The following is a 20,403-nucleotide window of genomic DNA, read 5'->3' as shown; positions in this document are numbered from 1 at the left end:
GTGGGGCTGCCCCGCCGCGCGGGGCCGCGCTCCGGACCCGGCGGCGGGACGGGGTGGCCGCAGGGCCGCGCCGCGGGAGGTACGGGGGGGTTGGGGGGCGGCTTCGCCCCGCCGTGCCCGCGACCTGAGCGCGTGTGGGCGGGGAGCCCCGCGCCGGGATAAATAGCGCTGTCCCCGGGCTGACAGCCCGTCCCGGGGCGCGCGGGTCAGGGGCGGCAGCGCTCGCCCGCCGGTCGGGGACACACTTGGGGCTGTCGGTGACTCCGCTCTGCGGCCCCGCTCCTGCCCCGACCTGGGCTGCGATTTTTTTTCTCTGTTTGTTTGTTTCTGGGGAGAGCCCGAGCAGCCAGGAGAGCCCGGGGCCAAGGCTTTCCCCTCTCTCTCTCCCTGCAGCACAGCGGAGATGCTGGAAGCGGCGGTGAGTTTACAGCGCCCGAGAAGGGCGGCAAGAGGCGTATAAACTCCTGCGGTCCCCTCCGGCAGCCGCTGCCCCACGACCCTCCGCCGGCCCCTCCTCGCCCCGCACGCCGCCGGCCTCGCCGCCCCTCGCCGCCGCCGGAGGAGGCTGCCCACCCCAGCGGCCCAGGATGCAGTTTCGCCTCTTCTCCTTTGCCTTGATCATCCTGAACTGCATGGATTACGGCCACTGCCAGCCCGGCCGCTGGAGACGCAGCAAGAGAGGTGAGTGGCGCCGCCGGCTCGCCCGGGACTTCGGCCGGGGCAGCGGCGGGAGCGCCTGTGGGGAGACGGGCACTGCCGGGGGGCTGCGCTCCCGTCGCTACTGTCTCTCCCTGCCCGGGAAGGGCCGCTCCCCGGCAGGTGAGAGTCGCCCCGGCCCCGCGGGCCCCAGGCCGGCACGTGGGGCAGCAGCGGGGGCGAGCCGGGGGGGCGCGGAGCCGAGCCGGCGTGGCGACCCCTCGGCGGGGCTGCTCGCCGCCCTCCCGCTGGGGAGGTCGGGCCGGGAGCGGGAGGAGCGGTGTGAGCTCCGATGGGAAAGCACCGGCCCGAGCGAGGGGCTGCCGGGGATCGGGATGTGGAGCGGTGGGCGCACTCCCCGCGGGGCCGGGGTCTCGCTGGGAGCTCCCGCCGCGGGAGGGGCCGCAGGAGCAGGGAACGTCGCTGATGCCGCCGTCGCTCCTCGTCCAGCAGCTCCCAGCGGCCGGGGGCTCGCTGTTTGCCCGCGCAGTTCAGACTCGAGTGTCCATGGGATGGACTTGGAGGCTGCTTTCCGTGGACCATCCCTAGAGCGACCGCGTTTCCGAGGCAGAAAGGCGGCTTCTCCCCTTTTATCCTCCGGTACCGCTGTGCCACTCGCGCGGGGCTCGGCCGGCCGAGCGAACCGCACCTTCCCCAGCGCCCAGGGGGCTCCTGTGCCGCCAACTTTGCTGGAAACGTCCAGATCCCTCTGAGGAAAAGAGATAAACGGTGCGTTGGGGCTTGATCTGTTTCCCTAAAGCGCTGGTGTCGGGGTGCCGGAGCTCAGCAGCCGGAGCGGTGCAATGTGCCAGTACAGCTCCCGTGTGGACGGACACGTTACTGCAGCGCTTCCCGGCTGGCAGCCTGGCCGTGGCTTCGTTTGGGTTTTTTCTTTTTTTCTGATGGGTCGGTGGGGAGGTTCACCTTATAAAATGATTTTATTATCCACATATTCTGAATTATTTTGCTGTTCCTTTTCCTGTTGTTTTCTCAGCCATGCCTCCTCTTCCCATTTCTAAAGTTAGCTGAAAATCAGGTGGCTCAAGCTGCTGAGAAATCTGTATTTCTGAAAGAACTGCACTTTTAGTGGTATTATTTGAAAGGGATTTCCAGTGTTAAACGGGTACAAATAATAATAAAACTGTGAGAAGAAAATAGTTTGTACTTTCATGCATATATTGCCTTCAGAGTAGGTACAAATAAAATTGTAAAGCAATTTAGTTTTGATGGTTTTTCAACAGATGGTTTCCAGAATTTAATTTCTGTGTGTGTGGCTAAAACGATAGTAGTCTTTTAAAGTGACCAGACTATCTGTTCTAACAAAGGGTATACTGTGTCTTTAATTAAATGTGGAACTACTTAGAGTGCTGGCTAGACAGTGGAGTGTGATAGTGGCATTTCTGCTTTACAACAGAGCTTAAGGACTGCATTGTGGGAGTACTGAAATGAATAGACATCTAACTCGAGTTGTGTGAATTGTCCTTCTACAAAAACTTAAGCTGGTTTTAATTGATCTCATGTTCACTGATTGATCTTAGACCAATTGTTGTGCTTGTTGAACAGTTGGCTTTTCCAAAGGAGATGGATTTAAATTAGTTTTTAGTTTAATTATTGGATAAATACCATCAGTATTGACAGTTGACTTACTGGCACTGTTTTGTGTGATCACCTAAGGGTTTTGTTTTGAGCTTTGAAGAATGCAGTCTTTTTCAGTTAGTAAGTCTAAAAAAGTAAGCATAGCCAGTTCTAAGCACTGAAAACAAAATCTAAGAATGTATTCAAATTATAATAGACATTTGCCATGACACATGCAGTCTGAAGTAATGCTTTCATACAGGACCCAAAATTCCAATAATTTCACAATTTTTCCATATCCCATCTGCAAATAATCAGGCAGTCACTGTGGGGTACTGGCAGTTAAAATTTCTCTGGCATACTCTTTTGTCTGTTACATGATCTCAGATGCTCCATAATATCGTTTTCTTAATGAAATACAATTTTTGGCATAGATTAAGTCTCCTGTGTGGTAGAAATCAATTGGATTCAGTCTGGAATTATAGGCAAATATCATGTGTAGCTGATTTTTTTTTTAAAGCAGCTAAATGTACAATAAACTTTAAGTATATATGCCTGTATTGACATTTGTGTTGATTTGTAGCTGGTGTAGAATACTCTAGTAAAGAAGAGTTTAGTAAATTTGAGGGATGTTCCCAGAATTCTTCATTCCCGTTCTGCTTGCAACCCTTTCTGAAACCAGGGCTTGCAACATTGCACTAGAAGTGGAATGAAAAATTAGGGTTTACAATGTGGTTCCTACTAACTTGTGTTAGTCAATGTTATTTCATTAAAATTTTTTGGATAAATGTGTAATAATTAATAGGTTCTCCTTACTCCACTGCTGCTCTCAGTTACTTTTGCAGCTCATTAGAATTTTGCTTTGCCTAGTTGCTCAGAGCAGAATCTTACATTCCTTAAAACACCCCAGCAAATTCTCCCTCTGGAAGTTTCTGCCCTGAGCAGGTAATTATGACCTTTTTGCCTTTCTTGAAGAAGATTTTTTAAAACCTACTTAAGGGTTACCTATCTTAAAGGTCAGTGGTATAATCTCACAGCTGTCTTAGCCTAATCTTTCCCTTTCTTGTTGAATTGTATAATTTGATTTTTTGTTTCTCTTGGATACCTACTTGCTTGGTCATTACAAGGAAAATTTATCTCTTCAGATTTCTCTTTAGCAGTTGGTATAAGATAGGCAACTTCATGTCTTAGCATTTCACTGAATATCACAGGGTACATGAAAAACTAGTGGTTTTTCCCTTGTCTGAGACATAATAAAAAGAACTTCTCCAAAGAGAACCACAAGTCAAGATTGGGGTACATAGAAATGAAGACTGCCAGGCTGGCTTCCTGTGAGAAGTGATGGTATTCCACAAAAGCATTGACAGAAGAAAATATAGGGATCCTTGTGAACAGCCATCAAAAAATAGATGCTAACAAAATTCCCCAAGGAAAAAAAAAGTCAGTGTAACAGCAGTGCCTGTATTGATGGGAAGACTCAAGATTAATACAGAGAGGCTCTCTCGAGTTGGTGAGACCAACGCTGGAATAAGGAGAGATGTGAATGGGACACATTCACACTGGGAAACTGGAAGTTGCCTGTATTCAAGAACTCAAAGAAAACTTGTGGCTGTCAAATACTTGTCATTCTATTTAGTTCATATTCATGGGGTGTCATAAGGGCTAAGGTGAATACTCATCTCCTAGATGCTCACACTGTATTAGAGGTACAGAAAGGTGTAATATTTGTGGCAATGAGTGACTAGTAGTGACAGTGGTGGTGGCAAAATACCCACAGGTGGAAATAGGAGACCCTGGGGAAGGAAATGTCATGAGTGTTTCTCAGATCTCAATATAGCTTTGCATACAGTGTTTATAGGAGAATATACATATATGGAGGGGCACAGTCACTGGGATCAAAATTATGTCAATTAAATCTTTATAATCTTGATGTAAAATGGGAATCTTGACCACAAACCTGTTATTAATATAGGAAGCTGCTACATGGATTTTCAACTAAAAGAAAAACCTGTTTGGATATTGGTGATTGTGATTTAGCTTCCCTAACAGGGTACTTACCTGAGATGGGAATAATCTTGGAGCCTGTCTCAGCTGGATTGTGTGGTCAGGCTTTGGGAAAGATAGATGATTTGAGCATTAGGGAAAAAGAGCCTGTGTTGGAAATGCTTGACTGAAATAAATACCACATCTACTTTTACAAGGGCTGTACTTGCTCCTAAAGAGTAATTTATCTCAAAAAAAAAAAAGTCATACTACAAAGAATATCTTTTAGTTTTCCAATGGTATCCAAATATTTTAGCAATTCAGTCCTCTTCTCTTTGAACTTTCAGCATGTCTTACATTTGGAGGACAGTTAACTTTTTGTCTGTGGGTTAAGGCTTAGAATCTTAAGTGGAAGATGTACTTTGAAATGTTTTTCCTCAGATGTTACATTAATTGCTTGTAACAGAACTTGTAAAAGAACGGAGACATGTTAGTACTTCAAGGGGTAATTTTCAAGGTTCTTGTGATCAGTAGAGAAGCTTTGCAGGGTAGCTTCTGTTCTTTCCTCGGACCCTTACTTAAGATAGTTAATAATTAAACATTCTTTATACATACATCATTACTACAGCAGTAAGAATATCCTAATACTGTAATCACTGAAAAGTCAAAACTTTTAAACTTTTGACTACTTATACCTTATTTGGTGCGTATGAGGAAGTTTCTTAAAGTGCCAGAAATCAGAGTTTCTGTGTGAGTGACTGAATACTGGACTAGCTAATGATGGAGCATTACTGAGGATAAGCAGTGTTCAAGTGAATTGTGAAGATTTGAAGAGATGCTCCAAACACCAAGAGCAGGATTCACCATTGAAACAGACACTTAAATTTGGGTGTTTGATTCAGCTTCACAAACTAGGTTTGTAGAGCTGCTTATGATAGATATTTAAGCGATGCTTCTGGGCTTGGTATGTATATGATCTTCTTGAGCAACCAGAGGCCAAGCAGGATACCCTGGAGCAAGTCATATGCATCTGACACCTTTAGGTGTCTCAAGGCCCATTATTTGGAAACTGGAAATGGGGAGCATGTGCTGGCACAGTGTTGTGTGTGTGCTTTCCCTTGTCTGTATCCATCCCTTTAGCTTCCATTATAGGTCACTTGAGGTTAGGATACTGGAGTAGATGAGTGTGCCTGGTCACACCTCGAAGTTGATGCTTACATGCTTTTGTGTTAAAACCTGTAGTAAGATTTACCTGTGGTGAGGTACATATATCAAGCACACATATTTGTGTGCTTGATAAACTTAATTTTACATTTTCCCATTTTTGGGGAAGGAGGAGGTGTATATTTTCCAAGGCTTGGCTGAAAACTGTCACTAAAGTAGCTCAAAATGCATGACAGATACCAAAAGTGAGTTTCTATACTAACATAGGCACACTACGGTGATAACAGCAATAATGCAGTTTCTCAGTTCAGTGTGTTCATTTACAGTATCATCATCCTGGCTAGTCTTTGCGAACGAAGATTTGAGAAGGATTCTGTCCGCACTTACTACAAACACACTGATGGCTAAAAAGGCCAATGTGAGATAGACAAGTCTGGTTGCAAAAGGCACAGCGGAATGTTTCCTTAGGCGGTATTGGCAAGACACGGTTCTTTCTGCGTTGTCTTTTCTTCTCAAGAATGATTCTGCGTTTGTTCTCAAAAGAAGCAGCAGTGTTATGTGTGGTGTGTTTCTGCGTCTCCCTATTGGAGACCAGAGTAGACTAAATTTACCATGTACAGGCCAGAATAGTTACTATGATAAAGTATGTTAGCATGGTGTTGTTTACATAATCTGCCTCTAATGAAAAATATGAAATTATTTAAAATCTAGAAAGTGGAAGAGGTGTTTGCTATCAAAATTCAAGGCATAAAGAAATAAACAATGGTCATTCTGTAGGCTGTTTCTTTATCGTTTTTTTTCTTTCTCTTGCTCTTTCTGCCAAGAATCTGACTATCCCATGAAGGTCTGCATTTCATTTCTGATCATCTAGCTATTTTTTAATACCAAAAACTTTAGCTAACTATAGATTAGAGGGACTGTCTAGTCAAACCTGCAGACCACCACAGGCAGAAAACATTTCCCAGTGCACTGTACACCAAACTTGAAAGCTTATAGCTGACCATAACATCCTTTCCAAAAATGTATAATTGATTATAAACTGAGGGATGGGATTTGTGTGACTGCATGTAACTATATGGAACATGAGTGTCTACGTCTTCTTTTATGATTGATATAGTACTAGTTGGTACAGTTCGTTGAGCTGTTGGTACAATTTAACTTAGCCAGCAGTAGGTGCCTGCCTTTGATCACATAAAGCATGCCCTAAACTCCATAAATATAAAAAAGATGACTTGATTACCTCTGCGTATAGATAAAGTGTAGTTCAGATGTGCGCATCTTCACTGTTAGCCCCTGAACTAAGCTGAAATCAGCCGAAAATGAGAAGGGATCCACCACATTCAGTCTCCTCACCTATATTAAAGTCTGTTGGTGCAGCTCCTAACTTTTACAGGTACAGTCCCTGAAAGTTCTGTTTTCTCCCATATTAGGCATTTATTTAGCTGCAGATATTTTTTAATAAATTAAATTCCTCAGGCATGCCCTTTCTGTTCACCTCAAAGTTTTGTTCAGGCACAGTTGGAGAACCTTCTGTATTTTTCTAGGCTCCAAGTATTTTCTAATCCTTTTCTTAGTGAAAAGCATGACTTCATATGTTTTGGCTGTTGATAATGCACAAATGTAACAGCTTGATCCTTTCATCATGGGCTGCATTAGACACTGAAATTAGGTGCTGCCACAGTTTGTACTCGTTGTCTTTGTAGTACTTGTTCAGCAAATGTAATGCTTTGGTAAGCATCACTGTGGTGCTGCAAAATAATTTTGTGTATGAAGAGTAAATCTATCATTTTTTGGGAAGCAGTGTTGGGTTTAAGCCTGTTCCCAAGTAATTGGTATAGAGCATGGAACAGGCTTTGTATGACTTTATGATACTTGGAGTCTGACTAATACATCTTAGGATGTGAAGCGTCAATTGGATCTTGCTTGTGAGCACCATGAGGCAGATACAGAGCTATTTCTCCTGTCTACATGTTGGCTTTATCTAGCCAGCTCCATACATAAAGGCCGCTTACTGTTATGCTTGCTGAACTTTGTGGGAAGTAAAGTCACTTGTAAGCCTGACTTGAAGCTGTGTCACTTTATTCTCTCTACATCCGGCTGTTGAGCTCTCACAGGGTTTACCATGACATGAACCATCCTGTCCATTTTCACTAATACTTTTAAAAACTCTGAGGAGAAGTGAGGTTGAAAGGGATCAGGGTGGTGGTCTCTCCAGTGTATGCCCCCAAGAGGCAGACAGTGGTGCAGCACAGTGTCAAACACAGAGGCAAGAGTGAAAGAATGAGTTTGACAACACTCTAATTAAAGTCACCTTTTCAGTGCAGTTGCTGCAGTGGAGATTGGGAGCAGGAAGAAGGAATTACAAGAGATTGGTATTTATACATAATACTACTTAAAAATTCTTAATTGATGTGAAATCCGTGTTCTGAGCATGGAATGGAGATGAAAACTGTAACTCTCATGAAATGATAGAATATCGTGATACTTTCTTCTCTAGATCTTCCTCTGAGACTACAAGGATTTGAGACCTTAATCGTATGTCTTTACTTTGGGATTGCTGTATCTTAGTACCTTGATTTCAAACAGCTACACACATCTCTGACCTTTGTCTGTCAAACCGTGGTCCATGGAGCAGCTGCTAGCATTTTCTGGATGTGTACAGATCACATTGCCTCATCCTTGTGTTTGTACCTAAATATTCTTGAATGAAACATTCCAGTGAATTTATATAGCTCTGCTTTATTCTTACGCTATTTTGATGCAATTGCTTGTTGCTTAAATACAAATTGGTGGCTTGAAATTTCTTTTTAAGTGACATGCAAAAGATCTGTAGCTAAATTTTCTGACATTTCCTCTTGTTTATGGACTTGAATGTGCAAGCTGCGAAATGCATAAGGGTATAGAAAAAGGAGTAAAACTGTAGTGTGGGGAAGAGCTTAATTTTGCAAGGGAAAGCGAAGAAGCAACTAGTATTTTAGGTACTTGAATTATGTGATCAGTGGGAGTTTTTAAGATACCATCTGTTAAGATCTGATGAGAAGTGCAAAAAACCTTCATGCTCTTTGTTTCAGTAATTAGTTATGTATTTCTTTTTGAAACACCCGTTTCTGTAGAGCCAGGTACTTGATGAGTCTGTAAGACTTTGCCCTTTCATGAGGGAATGCTGTTTGCTTTCACTCCTTTTGTGTTGTTTCTATGGGATATTTGTATGACTGTAACTAGGGAATTGTAAGCAATTACAGGTAACACATAAAATATTTAGAAGAGACATGCAGCTCTGCAACTGTGTTTCAAAAAATACCCCCACTTTCAATGGAATTATGCAATGTTATTTGAAGAGGATAATAGCAAATCTCAGGTATGGTTAACAGAGATCCAAAATAATATGAAAGTACTACTATGATTTTCTGTTTTTAAAAATAATTTTTTCTCTCAAGGATTTAAATCCAAAAATAATCAAGAGCATATGGTTTAGGGATGGAGTCTCAAATTTACCTTGCAGAACCTTTTGTCTATATTTTTTTTTTGAGAATTGTCAAGATTTTCTCCATCTTGATGAAAAACAGACCCAAACATAGATGTAATGAGATGGAGAAAGGGATCTGAAAGATAAGTAATGTTTGTGATGTTGGCTTTTAGGTTGGTGTAGTTTTTTTTTAATCATTGCGCAGTTGCATGAACACTAATTCCCAAGAAGACCATGCGCAGCAATAAAGACAATGTTTGTACATTTTTATATCTAGGAAAAAACTTTTACACTGCAAAGGACAAGTGTATTTGTGTTAAGAGAATTGCAGTGGTGCGATAAAATATAAACTTCCTGATCCAGACACATTATTTTCTTTTTTGAGTTGAAATGCTGGCTGAAATACGTCGCACACAAATATATACTCTGAAATAATGTATGGTCTTTTCAGCCGTATGGTTGCCACCTTTGGAATACCAAAAAACCCCAAACTAGCCACATCAGAGAAATGGCTGTTGTGCACACACAGATTAATCCACACATGTATAGCAGTGCTGACAACACCCATCAAGTCCATACTAAAACTTCTTGGGCAAGATGGAAGCAACTGAAATAGCAACTATGCTTTAGTTGTGTTATGTTAGGTGTTCCTGATTCGCTCTTACTTCTTTCTGGAATTACTCAAAAACTTTGGTAGATAAAATATGGTTTTATTATAAACCTACCAACTTACACAGTGATTCCACTGGCAAGCATGTGGCTATGACACTTTTGAATGGGAATTGAAGCTTCATCATTTTTGCTTTATCTATATTGAGATGGTACTTAAGGGTCCCAGCTAAGGTGAGGGCTTGTAGTGCTGGCCCTGCTTAGAGGACAACCTCTGAACTAAGGTCACCAGAGCAGAAATCAGAAATCTGTCCTGGACCTCCTTCCAATAGCAGAAATGTTCTTTGGCCTTTCATGACAGCTAGTTCAGACCTGGTTTACATTTCATTTTACACAGTGCATGCTAATAATGTTACGGTCATGGATTCACTTTTCACTCAGCAAGAGTAACTGTAACTTGATACAATCACTGCAATGCACTCAAGGTGTGTTAGGTTGTGTTCACAGCACAGCAACACAGCAGCTACCTGGTTTTAGTTTGCTTAATTACTGCAAGATACTTACAAAGAGCCTCTGATCTGAGATACTTCACTCTTGGAAGAAACATAAACCCAAAGAGCATTTCAATTCGCTTATTTATTTGTCCTCATCAGATTACATATTTTACTTCCATCAGCAATATTCTCAGGAGGTGGTCTTACCTGGTTTCCTGTCCTCTCCAAAATGATTGGTCTTCTATCCCCTACTTTGAGTTGTCACTTGTAAGGAAAGCTGATTTACTGAGGGACATCCAAGGGAAGGAACCTTTTGCAGTGGGGTAGTCGTGTGCCTTTGCTGTTGTGATCTGCTCCTGTGGCAATAGCTGATGAGAGGACAGTTTTTTAACTTAGGCTCCTTGCCTGTGCCATACAAAATATACCTGGCCTGCATGTGTCTGTCTTGATCTTTTTTTTAAGTTGCTCAGTAAATACTGATTTTACATGAGTAAATTGCCTGTTTGGTTCTGTCTGACATGGTTCAGTGTTGGGAATTCTCCATCCCTGGTAAGAAGGTACCATCAGGATGTCAGAGGGATTGCTTCCATTGTTAGTCTTTCCACATGTAAAACTTCTGGTTAATACATGTATACATCAATGACAATTGTAATAGGAAATAAATCCCTCTTTTATGTAAATGCTAAGCAGCTTTCCAGTGTGAAATGTTAATATTATAGCATGGATGTTAATAATGAAAGCATCTAATTGAAATGGTGCTTTTAGACAGGTGCTCTGGCTTCCAACTCTATTTCTTACAGCACTATTACAGTGTGCTAGAATGCAACATCTTTGCTGATGCTGAGAGGACAGTGGGTCATGGTTGCTCTTTTTAAATATAATGAAACAGCAGAATTACAAGTGCTTATCATAACTCTTTTATTCAGTGTCAGAGTTTCCTGAATTTGATCTGCTGCCCTGGGTCTTCTAAGTTTTTTGGGAATTGAGTTTTAGGAAAGCTTTTATCTGTAATTGGGAAGTAAAATGAGAAGAATACCTATCTTTTTTTTTTTTTTGTAGTGTTTAAAGTAACTGTTTGTTTTTTTTTTTTTTTTGCTATAAAGCTTACTTTGATTCAAGTTTACTCTGTTTTGTTTGTGGTTGTTTTTTTATATAGATTTTTATAGAAACCAAAAACTATGAACTGCTTCGATGCAAAATGTGTGGTGTGAAACTGAGAAGCAAATCTGCAAAATCCTCTATTTAAGTGAACAGAACCTGTAGGCCACCTAGTGCTATGCAGTGTGTATCTCTAGTGCTGTACAGATGTGGAATAGTAAAAATATAGACTTGTTTTAGACTTCTTTTGAAGGATTCGGGTGAGCAAAACTGACACAGGAAGGGAAGAAAAAGGAGGCATAGAATAACCTTGTTATTAATGGTTTCAGGCAGAGTTGGGTATCCAATCTCCAGTTCTGATTGTCAGACTTGTCTGTGTTCACTGGATTATGTAGCCACTCTGTGCTGAGGGCATGTGCTTGCACAAAAAAAGTATTCCCTCCATTTCAGATTAAAGTTCAGCCTCATGTGTATCTCTTTGAGCAAGAAAGGCAACAATTTCTCATTTATCTGCCTGTATTTGTGCTGCACATGCTCCATCTGTCTCTTGCATGGTCTCAGCAACTCAATAGAGAGATTTCTATGTTGTGTCAAAGGGAGTCTAGTTTTGATCAACTTTGGGTACAAGAAGAGGATGATATTGTCTTTTCTTCTGCTAAAAGTGTCTTGTTATTTGCATCTTGTACCAGGAGTATTCTGGCCAATACCCCCCATGCCTTTAGGAATGGTTAGGATAAGTGACTGAATCATGTGCAGTTGCAATCACTCTAACTTTGTTGGAGTACTAAAATCAACCCAGAGAAGCTTCCTCGCATTCAGTAGTGACACAGGACTTTCTAGCTCTGTCACTTTCCCTTAATAAGACTCCCATTCTAGCAGAAGTCATGAAATAGTACCTGCTTTACCTCTTCCCTTTTCCTTATATTCTTGGGTCCATGCAAAAAATGCTTATGATGCACAGCAGAAGTTAAAGGTAAGAGTTGAAATCAAAGGAATGATGAACAGCTAAGTTTGTCTGGGTGATCTGAGCCATTTAAAGTTGTCATAAAAATGAGGTTCTATATCATGCTAATTTTGCATCATATGATGCCTTGCTTTGCCATTTTTCTTCTCTCAGGTATGTACAAATACCAGAGAGTGCACTGTGAATGTAATGATTAAGATACTAGACCTAACTCTGATCTCACTCATTTTGCTATAAATCTGGGGGTATTGCCAATCTGTCTCAGCTATAGTGAATACTCCTGAAGTGGTGTTTGCTCTGGAATATTGTTGTCTCATGCAATATTTCTGTCAGATGCTACAGAAAGACCGAAAGGCATTTCTCTTTTTTAAGAGCTGTAGTTCACTTTGCTAATGCTGTATTTAAGAACTCTTTCATTACTTTTAATTCTTTCATCAGACTCCTGGTAAAAATCTTGCTGCTTCCAACTTTTATTTCAGTTATTGTAACATTAGCAGTAGCATCAATATGTAGGGATTTTTTTCAGCTTTTGGAAAAGGATTGAAATGGGACTCTATTAAACCTGAATCTGAAGACAGACTTGGTATTATATTGTTTTCTCTTAATAGCTTTCCAAGCAGCCGCTAAGTGAAACTAGTGCATATTGAGCCTGATGTAACATGAGGCTCATTGGGTAAAACAACATTAGTCTGTGCTACTGAAATACACTCTGGAAGGCTTAAGGAGGAGAGGAAGGAAAATATTTGAAGAGATCAACTGGATGTGGTTGAATACATGTAATGTCACCTGAGAAGGATTAGAATTTGCCAAAGCTTGACCTGAACGAAGACCTCCATTTAAGGCTTGTGTTCCTACCAGATCAGCTGCAGTCATTTTTCTGTGCACAGTTTTCCACCAGCAGTGGTACAATGAAAGAGTCTAGTGATTTACTTGGCTTCTGTGTCTCAGATGTAATAAAGTTAAAAAAAAAAAAATCCCAGTTTAACATTCCTTCTTATTAGCTGCAGCTGGCTTTTTCTAATTACTAAAGTCAATATTTTTGTCATTTACATTCTGTTGCTTTTATCCTTTCTGGGTGCTCAGTGTACGCACACTAGCTGATGAACAGCTACACGTGTAGCTCATATCCATAGATGTGGACAGCTTAAAAAAAACATATGTGCTGACAGTTCAAATTTCAGGAGAAGACCCAGTGGAGTGGTTAGTAGCAATGGTACTTCATCCACCATGGTATTAGTTTTTTGATGATGTGGGGTTAGCAAACCCAGTGGCCTCATTCTTAATAACTTGACTTACTTGTGTCTTTGAAAATCATTTGTTCTTCTGTTTTGCGATAGTGTTTTGGAGTGCTCAGGATGCTTTCCCATGCACCTCTCTGAAGCGATGGATATCTCTTAGAGGTGTCAAAACGGAGTCCCGGGGTTACAAAATAAAGTAAAAGAGAACGACAACTGGGGATGCTTAGTATCTTTGAAAAAACAAGTCTCAAGTGATTTTTTTTTTTTACTCAATCCTGCTGTGTAATTGAGATAGGGGTTGAAGAGGATGAAATGTCTAATTGTGCCAATATCACACAACTAGATGGATGTTCACCACAGCAGGCCACTATAGCCACTCCTGCTAAATCCGAGGTTTGACCATTGAATGGTAAAGTAGGTAATACTTTATATAATAATAATATAAATTTTCTTATTAACATTATAGGTTTTTCTCAGGGGAACTACTTCATCTCATGCTTCTAGGTTCAGACTTGAGTACTGCAGACTAGGAATACTCTTAACATGGAAATGAAAGAGGTTTCTGATACCTCTCTGTGAAGTATTATTGGCTGCTGCTGGAGTGAGCAGTCCTTTTGCTCAGTATATCAGTTTCCATGTAAAATTTTCATTGCAAAGTTTCTTTTTCTACAGAAAATGGTAATTGATTCTAGATTTTTGTGAGGTTCAGCATAGCATGTGCCATTCTGGGCTTGATCTTTCTTACAAATACCTCAAGTCACAGTTAAGTCTGGCAGATATGTAATGAGAAAAAGCACACAATGAAATGCAGTGCTGTGGAGGAATAGCATGTCTCTCCAGAGACTTATATTGAAATGATTTGATGTCAGAACTACTTAGAGTTATCCTTCTCTTGCATTTACATCTCATACCACTAAGTTATGAAATTGTGACTAAGCCTTAACTATTTTGTTTAGCCACAAACATAGTTGACTTGTGTTTCATCAGTGCTTGTTATCGTGTTTATTTGTTTCTTGATTTTGTCATTCATTCATAATTTGTTACAGAAACACTATCTCCTCTCTCCTTGTAGTAACCATGTAGAGATCCCTGTGATATTCTGATGTGTGGAGTAATTTCTCTTTTGTTTATGCATATTTAGCTAAGAAGAAGTCTGATTAGTTGAATGTTCTTGATAGTATTCAAGTATATCCTAGAGCTTTGCATTTGCTGTTTGATGTTCCATTTTACAGCTTTACTTAAATGCTCTGCAGGGATTGTGGTTTAGTGGTGAGAGCATGAAATTTGAATCCAAGGTGCCTGGTTCTCTTACCAAGAGTGCTGGTCAGTATGTTTAAAACCAGATTCTTCTACCCCACCACCCCATAACAGATTTCTGCATGTGTTTCTACAAAGAGTTTTTTGCTCTCTCTGTTTTTTTTAAATAAATGTTGAGCAGCTTAAGCAGGCACTGCAAATCTGTCTTTTCTTTCTGTGCCTGAGCTCCTCTGGTTTAGAGAGAGGGTAGTGTTTTATCACAGTGCAGTTTAAATTATATCAGATTTGTATAGCTAAGAGGTCCTAGAGTGCTAATCTCTAGGCATGTAAATGGTTATTATTAAGGATAATAAGCAAATAAATAAGTTTCCTGCTTCCAAGTTTATTGACTGAGCACACACTAGCATGTAGAGCATGGCATTCGTGGCATGATCTGAGCTTCAGAAAGTGCTGGCTCTATCTGATTGAAGCCTTCTGTGTTCTCATGTCTATCAGAGATGAGGCAGCAAAACCTATATGACTCTGCATAGCTGCTCAGCAGGGTGCAGAAATTACTGCCTTTTTTTCATTGCTAGATATGTGTCTGAAAGTATTTAAATGGAGTTTTATCCTGACATTTTATTAACTTTCAGATACAAAGGGTTGAGGTCTTCATGTGCAGGTAGGTATTTGCAGTAGGCTGACTTAATTGTTGTAAGAACAATTTATATACTCATAAAAAACCAAATTATGTTTTATTTCATTCCAAAATGAGGTAATTATATTATCAGATTTTGAAAATGAGGAGGCTTGAGACACCTCAGGGCTGTGATATTAAAATGTTTCAAAGAGGCCCACAGTTAGTTACTAAGCTGAACACATTAAATTTAACTTATCTGAAAATGGAAACATAGCTTCAAACCTTTAAGGCATTCTCAAATTTAAAAAATGTATATTTCTTCTATTAAGAATGTAAAAAAAGTATATAGCATGTTTGTCTTTACCTCCTCAGTGCTTCCACTATCTTTCCTTTAATTCTACAGTCTTGCATTCACATTGCAAACGTAATCTATGTAATGTGAGCCAAGTGGCTTTTAGTTTTTTAGAAACATATGACCTGTTTTTAAGACTGTATTTGCATTTCCACAGTATTAACAAAAAAAAAAATCAATAGCCTCTTGACAAATACTAATTTTAATTTCTGCCTGAAATGTACTGAATGCGAAGCACCCAGAGTGCACAGGTAAATTTAATATATTTTTTTATTTTTTTGTCTTCTTTATAAGGGAATTCTTATTTGAATTTAAAAAAGCCCTGTAGTCATTAAGTATCGTTCTTTCAGGATGAGACCCAGCCTGCTCTGACTTAGGTGGATATGAAATAGAGAAGCTAGTACATTTAATTTCATTTTTAATGGTATTCCTGCAAGATGTGGAGATAAAACTCTATGTATCTGAAAAGAAAATATGCTCCATCTGTTCTAGTTCAAGATTTCTAAGTCTGGTCCATCATGTTTGTTTGAAGTCTCAGACTGATGCTTAGGGTTGACAACAGGGGAATGACACATTTGGTGGATGTTTTGAATGTGGCGAGTACATGCAGGATGTAAAGTAGTGATGTTGGATTGAATTAAAGTGATGTCCTGCAACTAAATGTAGGTTTGTGTAGTGTGGAAACAGTCAGTTTGGGTTGTCTTTTTCATGTGGCTTTCTGTAACTCAGATACATTAATATTTTCAGAGCTCTAATTTTTCAATCCAGTGTTTTTCCACTATGTTTGAAGACACCTATTCTGCTCTTCTGTCTTTCTCATTTCTAATTAAATTGTTTTGCTCCTCCTCCTCTTAGTCATGTGCAGCTATAGCAGTGTATTTAGCATTTATTCTTCATTGTTTTTCCAAGTGTCTATAGGCTCCTTTGTCTTACCTGAAAATCCAGGATTTTCTCTGAGCTTATTGATGAGACTTCCATTGTCCCCTGACCTCCAGAAAAGCTGTCCTTATTGAAAATGGTTTCATTGGTTCATTTTTGTTTTGGAAGATAACTTTGTAGGAAATTTTGAAGTATTTTAAAATTTATTAATTTGAGTTTTTTAAAGAGTTCTATGAGTTATGTTTTTTGCAATGATTATGTTCAGCCCACCTCCTGTATCCACCTTTCTTTTTCTGGAAAATGGGACTACACATTTGCTCCTGTCGCAGACTATTAGCAGCACTACAATGGTGAAGACTCTACACATCTTAGAAATAAATTCAGTTGTGTTATCTGGTGTTGTGGTTTTGCTTGCATTCTGCTACATAAGTTTCTTTGTTCAGATGTTTATAACTTGGAAGATCTGTTCCTTAGATTTACATATTTTCTTCTTTTAGTGCCTTTATCCAAGATGTTCTTTGGAAGCTTTCTTGCTAAACAGCGGCATGATGGTCAAAATCTCATGCTTGGACTTCAGAGCAGCGTGTTTCTATTTGCTTAAACTGCTCTGTAAGTTTCTTAGGGCAAAGATATAGGGAGAATTCTGGTCACATGAAATAAATGGCTCATCTTCTGCTGACTTGAGTGGAATTAGAGTATCACCATTGGTTTACAAGTGCCAGGTGAATTGCTGTAATAATTGGATATGTTTGTGAAGAATGTTTGCTTATCCAGTGCTTTTCCTGGGTTCTGGTAGGACTGTTTTCCTTTTCTTATTTGTCCAGTAGTTTTCACGTCTTAGGTAGATTATTAAAGAAGCCTAAGGTACCTTAGATGTAGCTGAAGTGAGCTGGAAAACAGGCGGTTTCCAGTACAGAGCCAAGCTTGTTACTAATTCTCAATAAAAATAAGAGAATGGGATTTCCTTCAAGTTTCTGAATTTTATTTACTCAGCTTAGTCTTAGCATGTAAAATCTTATGGGCATGAATGAGATTAAGTAACACATGCTCTAGTTAGCATTGTTTCAGATTTGGCAATAAACAAACTTTGCTCTTTCCAGCCTCAGTAGATAAATGCTTCATATTTTATTAGAACAATTTGGCTTCTGACATGAACTGTAAGCCCATTAATCCTGTAATATAGTGATTAAAATTGGAAAAATACAGGATGTAAATATGTTCTTCATTATGCACTTTAATGCCAACCAGATATATAGTGTGCAGTCTAGAACATGATAGTTGGAGTATACTGAGCAGCTAGCAAATTGTTGATGAGGCTCATCTGCTATTGGTTTATGTTGGGGTTAAGAGTAAAAAAACCTTAAATTTCAACTGTTTGACATTTTATGTTGATGCCTGTCACATCTTGCTGGACATAGATTAAATAGGTAGGGCCAATACCTTTATTACCTTAGCTCAGTATTCTTCACTGAATCAAGAAACAAGACAACTTAAAAAATATGAGAAGAGTTCTTCAGTAAGTCGTACAGAGGAAAAAGACTCCTCAATTATCAGAGTGGCTACATTTTTACATTCGGAATAATAATAAAAAGTAGTTCTAGTCAATGAAGCAGTAAGTCCAAGCTCTTCTATTTGACCACATTCTTTTAATTTGGGACTGGTTTTCCTTCTCAAATTTAATCTGAGATTTACATAGATCACTTAAGTTGGGAAAGAATAAATTCCTATTGATACCATAGCATCTGCTACAAGAATCTTGGAAGTGATTATAATGGTCTCAGTTACCAATAAATTAGTTGCTCAGTATGGAAAGTGGACCTCCAAATACTGGTCTCCAAATTTGAATGTGGTCCGGGAGTAGCCTGTGTATCTCATCTGTGCAGAGCATGCACAGGGAAAGGAAGCTCAAAGGCCTTTTGAATACAATTTTAATTTTCCCATACAGTGTTTTCTTCTTGGATTGTCAACATGCTAGACTTCTGCATGAAATTTGTGAAGGGTAGAATATTGATCAAGGGTCCTTATAATGTCAGAATCTAAAATCATTCACCTTGTAAAAGACTGCTAATATTAGTCAAGTTGTTAACCCGGCACTTCCATGTCCACCACTAAACCATGTCCTTAAGTGCCACACCCATGTCTTTTTAGTACCTACAGGAATGGTGACTCAAAATTTCCCTGGGCAGCCAGTACCAATGCTTCCCTACTCTGGCTACAAGAAATAGGCAAGTTATCATCAATATTAGCCATTCTTCTATTTCTGCACTTGCCTGGATTTCCCTGGGTAAGCCATTGTCCAGCAGCTTCCCAGCCTCCTGACTGCAGCTCATCTGGCATGGCCTCACCACTGAGGGCTTGGAACCATGGCCAACATGGAACAATACTTGACCTTTTCACTTGGTGCCAAGGACAGCTTAGACCCCTTTTCAGATCCTCTTTACCAGATTAAATCAAGTCAAGCTCCCAGACGGAGCACAAAGTGGGGGGGCTGGACTCACACCTCACAGCTCCTCTGTAATACTTTCAGGAGACATTCACCTCTCCTGAAATCCCTCTTTATTAAGCTGGACCTGCCACAGGGCACAAAACGTTCCTCAGGACCTGCTCACTTTCCACTGGCACCTTCACCCAGCCCGAGGCGCGGGCAGGGCCCTGTCCTGGCCCCACAGGGCCCCAGCCCTACATCACGCACCAGGATGGGCCCTCCAGCTGCTGGGGACACAGGAGTGGGACCCGGCAGGATTCAGCCCAGCCACTGCCTCCACACTGACACGGCAGAAGCCTTAAGCTCCTTGGCGAGGCCCCGTTTGTGTCCCTCTGCCAGGTGCCCCAAGACCAGACCACCCGCTCACACAACTGCTCACAGCAGCGATTTGTGGTGTTTCAAAAGTTTTTGAAGTCCATAAATGGAACTGTTATCCCAAAATAGGTTCTTTTAGCTGGTGTACATCAGACCCACTGTGTGCTGCAGAATTTTATATTGAGAGCCATCATGTTTTTTTATGAAGTTTCCCTTTCTGCTCCATGGAGTTTGTCGTGAAGATATTTCTGTGTGTTGATTTCTAAGCTAGACAAACTTCTAGTACATTTGCATAAGTGAGAGTCCCTTTATGAATGGAGACATTGTTTTGAGATTACCTAATTAATGGTTAATTACTGATTAATAATGCAACAAATTTTGGGTGTTGCATTAGTGTGCTGACATATTATTTCCTTCCTCTTACAAGACAACATAGCAGAAATTTCAGATCTTCACTAAGGGCTTTCTTTTGTAAGAATAAGTCAAGTTCCATGGCACTTGCAATTGAGCAGTAAGAGATGCAGTGAAAGAGAACCTGTAGCCTTGCTTTGTCCCTTACTTAAGGCTCAGACCTTTCCTTTATGACTGAGATCACTGTGCTTCCACAGCCCAGAGATGCTAATGTGGAAAAAGAGTGAAGGAATCAGTGGAGTTGGTGGAGAAAGCCAAGAAATTGTTTTCTATTGGTGGTTGAGGTTAGGTAGAGAAATAGGAAGAAACCCCCACCTTTTTAATGAAAAGCAGACAACTATCATAGAAAGCATTATTTAGTGAAAAGAAAAATTAATTGCCAAACACCAAACAAGATGTCAGTCTAGCAGCTTACAATCAGCCTTAGAAAACACAGAAAGTTCATTGGTATGGGATTTTGGGGTGCAGTTTTTATTGGATCTGACAAAGTGCGCTGTGATCTCTTTGGAACGAGACTTCATGGAAATATATTTACAGCCTGCACACAGATTCAGAAAACATTCCTGTATTTGAAGTGGTTTAGCAAAATTCATTTATCCATTAAATCGAGAATTGTGTTTAGGCTGCAGGACCTGATGGTCCACATAATGTGCACTGGGCTCCTAGCAGTCATATGTAAACTGTCTAATTGCTCTCAGCTGTGTTATAACAAATAATTGGAAACTGAATATCCACCAGCAGCAGTACCTGTAGCTGTAACAGTAGTAGACATTCCTCTTACAGTTCCTTAAAAAAAAA

The 20,403-nt window shown here is 40.4% G+C and overlaps 1 protein-coding gene across 3 annotated transcripts in view; it reads left to right on the top strand.

The window, feature by feature from the left end:
• The first annotated feature begins 41 nt into the window (after positions 1–41).
• RSPO2 (R-spondin 2) overlaps positions 42–20,403 on the top strand; it is a 103,800-nt gene continuing 83,438 nt past the window's right edge. Inside the window, exons 1-2 of one of the 3 annotated variants that reach the window (XM_027657199.1) lie at positions 42–79; positions 394–681. In XM_027657199.1, coding sequence (XP_027513000.1) covers positions 588–681 — 94 coding nt within the window. In that variant the 5' untranslated portion in view covers positions 42–79; positions 394–587. Of the gene's footprint in view, positions 80–218; positions 682–20,403 lie in introns of those variants that run through there. The other 2 variants (XM_027657200.1, XM_027657198.1) reach the window with 2 other exon arrangements.

This window comes from Corapipo altera, unplaced genomic scaffold (genome assembly GCF_003945725.1).
Source record: "Corapipo altera isolate COAL_440 unplaced genomic scaffold, ASM394572v1 52b, whole genome shotgun sequence".
NCBI lineage: Eukaryota > Metazoa > Chordata > Aves > Passeriformes > Pipridae > Corapipo > Corapipo altera.
Note: the sequence above shows the minus strand (reverse complement) of the source record. Positions and strands in the feature narration are given on the sequence as shown.